The sequence below is a fragment of the Gossypium hirsutum genome, chromosome A10 (genome assembly GCF_007990345.1).
Source record: "Gossypium hirsutum isolate 1008001.06 chromosome A10, Gossypium_hirsutum_v2.1, whole genome shotgun sequence".
Taxonomy (NCBI): domain Eukaryota; kingdom Viridiplantae; phylum Streptophyta; class Magnoliopsida; order Malvales; family Malvaceae; genus Gossypium; species Gossypium hirsutum.
Window position 1 is genome coordinate 87,573,008 of NC_053433.1, and position 3,350 is coordinate 87,576,357.

The 3,350-nt window shown below is 34.8% G+C and overlaps 1 protein-coding gene across 1 annotated transcript; it reads left to right on the forward strand.

Annotated features, from left to right (window-relative positions):
* The first annotated feature begins 416 nt into the window (after positions 1-416).
* Positions 417-1,885, forward strand: LOC107896817 (RING-H2 finger protein ATL74). The gene is made up of 2 exons (XM_016822094.2): positions 417-922; positions 1,340-1,885. Exons 1-2 carry the CDS (start codon positions 891-893, stop codon positions 1,761-1,763), a joined length of 456 nt encoding a protein of 151 aa, XP_016677583.1. The 5' UTR covers positions 417-890; the 3' UTR covers positions 1,764-1,885.
* Positions 1,886-3,350: the final 1,465 nt, after the last annotated feature.

The following is a 3,350-nucleotide window of genomic DNA, read 5'->3' on the forward strand; positions in this document are numbered from 1 at the left end:
GAAAACCATATAGCATCAATTTTAACAGTCCAGTGACTTATATGAAAGCTTTTGAATAGTTCATTAACTAAATTGTAACTTTTTTAGTTAAGTGACCAAAATGAAAACTCACTCATAGATTACTGACTTACCCATATATTTATGATTAAGAGAATGTTTTAACAATTTGATCAAGTTGCACTTTTTTAGATTTTTCTTTTACTTTTTACCAAATTACTTCCATTATTGTTATTGCCAAGTTGCTAATTCGAACCTATAAACCAGATTAAAAATATTGAAAATAGAATCTCTTACTAATCGCCTTTTTTTCTAAAAAAGAAAAATTAATGGATCCATTTCAAAGGATAACTTCAGTGCACTTTGGTAGTTAGGAAGAGGAAATAAAGGTTAGGAGATATTTATTGTAGGCAAAGGATGATTTTTCGAACTAGTAGTTATCTCTGTCAAAGGTTATGTCAAAAGTCATGAGTCCACAAATCAGGAAATGGCAGCAAAGTTCCCCAATTTCCACTATGGATGAAGTAGCATCTTCGTTATGACCCAACCCTTTGTCATTGGCTTAAACCACGCTGGACTTACTACCTTATCAAAACAACTGTTTAATCAAAGGGATCATGATCAGATTTGGCCTTTATATTACCCCCAATCATGATTAGGTAGGCAAACCCGTCTCAATTATATCTTTACTTTATCTCTGGATCTTACATTTGTATCTTACCATAGATCTCTTGAAAACCTGACCCCCACTATCACAGCAAATCACCCTTCATATAAATTCCCCTTCCATTCTTTTTTTCTGCAACTGCATAAGTAAACAAGGTTCAGTGTTCTAGTTTTCAGGCTATGAAAAGGGAGAATCTTTTATCTCTTTGAGTAACCGCCCTCCACCCATGAATTCTAGACCACAAATTGATAGGCTCAGGTAAAGGCAAGGCTTCCTTTTTGCTTTCTGTTTTCTTTTGCTTTATTGAAGAGACATGTTTTAGTATTGTGAGGACTGAGGACCATTTTGCTTATCTTAGCAACAAAGAAGATGCTTTTTTGATGTCTTTTTTCTAGTTGGAATCTTTACAACATTGCTGTAGCCTTAAGGAACCTCCCAACTCCTTTTTTAGAACACTTGTTCAATTGTTCTTTCTTTTTTTTTTTCCTCCATATTTCAAGTGGCTAGCTATGTTATCAGCAAGTGTGAATATGCATCGACGCCTGCTTGGGACAGAAGTGAGCTTGCCACCGGAAAATGGGAACAAAACTCATGATTCCTACCTTAGCGAGACAAATTTCGATACCAACTTGGTGGTTATATTGGCAGCTCTTTTATGCGCTCTGATCTGTGCAGTGGGGTTGAACTCTATAGTCCGTTGCGCTCTACGTTGCAGCCGAGGTTTTCGACGGAGACCCCAGAACAAGCAGCTGCTCGCTTGGCGACAACGGGCCTGAAGAAACGAGATTTGAGACAAATCCCGGTGGCAGTGTATGGGGAAGGAGTGAGTTTGCCGTCGATGGAATGCCCAATATGCCTGGGAGAGTTCGTTGATGGAGAAAAAGTAAGAGTGCTGCCAAAATGCAACCATGGGTTTCATGTGAGGTGCATTGATACATGGCTGCTCTCACACTCATCTTGCCCGAATTGTCGGCACTCGTTACTTGAAGTCGATGCATCAAAAACCGAGACATCCCAGCAAGTCACTTCCCTACGGCAATCACAGAATGGATTAGGTGGTGATCATCCAAACGGCAGCGTCGTTGTCGTTGTTGGATAGGGAAGTTCAATACCCATTTAAAGCTTTTAACTGTATTGTAGCTGCTCTTAGAATTTACAGTGAAGGTTAAACTGTTCACCATCTAGATTTTGGAGAAATGAAATGAAAGATGTATTTAGTCACAAGCTTAAGAGTCAACCAAACTTATCTTCTTTTTTGCATGTGCAATTGCACAATGGCATGTGCACATGCACGGGCACTGCCTGCTCCCTTTTGCTTCCCTGGTTTTGTGGAGCCGAGTTAGGGACCTTAGTCGCGTGTTGCATTTCTCATCCTTTTAAAATATTTTAATTTTACCAATCTAGATCAAGTTTGAAATTATTAAGAGGATTTTATCTGAGTAGTATTTTTACTCAATTAATTTTAGACTGTAAAATTATTCTATAAAAAGTTTAATTTGATCTCAATCTTGACTTCCCCTAATTGCTTTACATGTAAAATATATATTTATGGAGTTAAAATCTTTTCATATATTTTGGAGGAATCAAGTTAGGATTAGAAAAAGAGTGTTGGTAGAGTAAAATTAGGTAAAGATGTAAGTAAGAGTTGGATAATATTGTATCTATTAATCACTAAGAGCATAAACCTAGATTTATGTTTATTTATTCAACGTTATCTTTATATATGATTTTTCGTGTGAATATGCTTAAAAATTCTCAAAATTACACTTTTTGTCACTCATATCACGTTAACTAGCCATCCACTCCAACAATGTGATTTGAATTAATTTTTCTTTTTTAAATTCTTGGTTTTTTATTCTTTCAAATTCAATTTCTTAAACTTAAGTTTACAATTCGAATAAAATCAAACAACAAATTGATACAACTATTTTGGATCTGTCACATTTAAAATTGAGAATTTGGTCCTCTATAAAATTAGAAAAATGATTGTATGAAACTGTGATTCCACGTCATTCTTATCCCCTTCCAATAGGAGAATGATAGATTAGATTTTTCCTCCTAATTTTTAGCATTTTTAGTTGGATTTTGTTAGAATTAAGTGACCTGAATCCTTATTTAAATAAAATACTGTGGTAAAATAAAATAAAAAAAAGAATCCATATAGAATTACACTTCTTTTATTTTATTTTAGAATAAGATTTTTTAAACCTTATTAAATTTCATCTATTTGATATTGATTAAAATAAGGTATTTCAGTCTTACTAGAATATGACTTTACAACCCTATAAATAGACATAGTCTATTCCTCTTGTATTAATTCGAATTCGACATAGTGAATTTTCTTCTTCTCTGCCCGTGGTTTTTTCCTGAAAGGGTTTCCACGTAAAAATCTTTATGTGTTCTTTATTTTATTTTATTTTATTTTTCAAAAATTGGTATTAGAGCTTCCGGGTTGTTCCTCTCGATCACGATAGTGGCGTCTTTGAAATATGAAATTTCGCTGTTGAATCGCAACACCAGATTTGCATTGTGGCAAATTAAGATGCAAGCAGTTCTTGCGCAGATGGATCTGGAGGATGCCCTACTAGGGATAGATAAGATGCCTTCGACATTAACAGATGAAGAGAAGAAGCGTAAGAATTGAAAGGCGTTAACACAATTACATCTGCATTTGTCCAACGAAATT

Coding starts and splice junctions, on each gene's coding strand:
- LOC107896817 (XM_016822094.2), top strand. CDS start 891: ATGAATTCTAGACCACAAATTGATAGGCTCAG. Junction 923..1,339: donor CCACAAATTGATAGGCTCAG/GTAAAGGCAAGG, acceptor TGATCTGTGCAG/TGGGGTTGAACTCTATAGTC.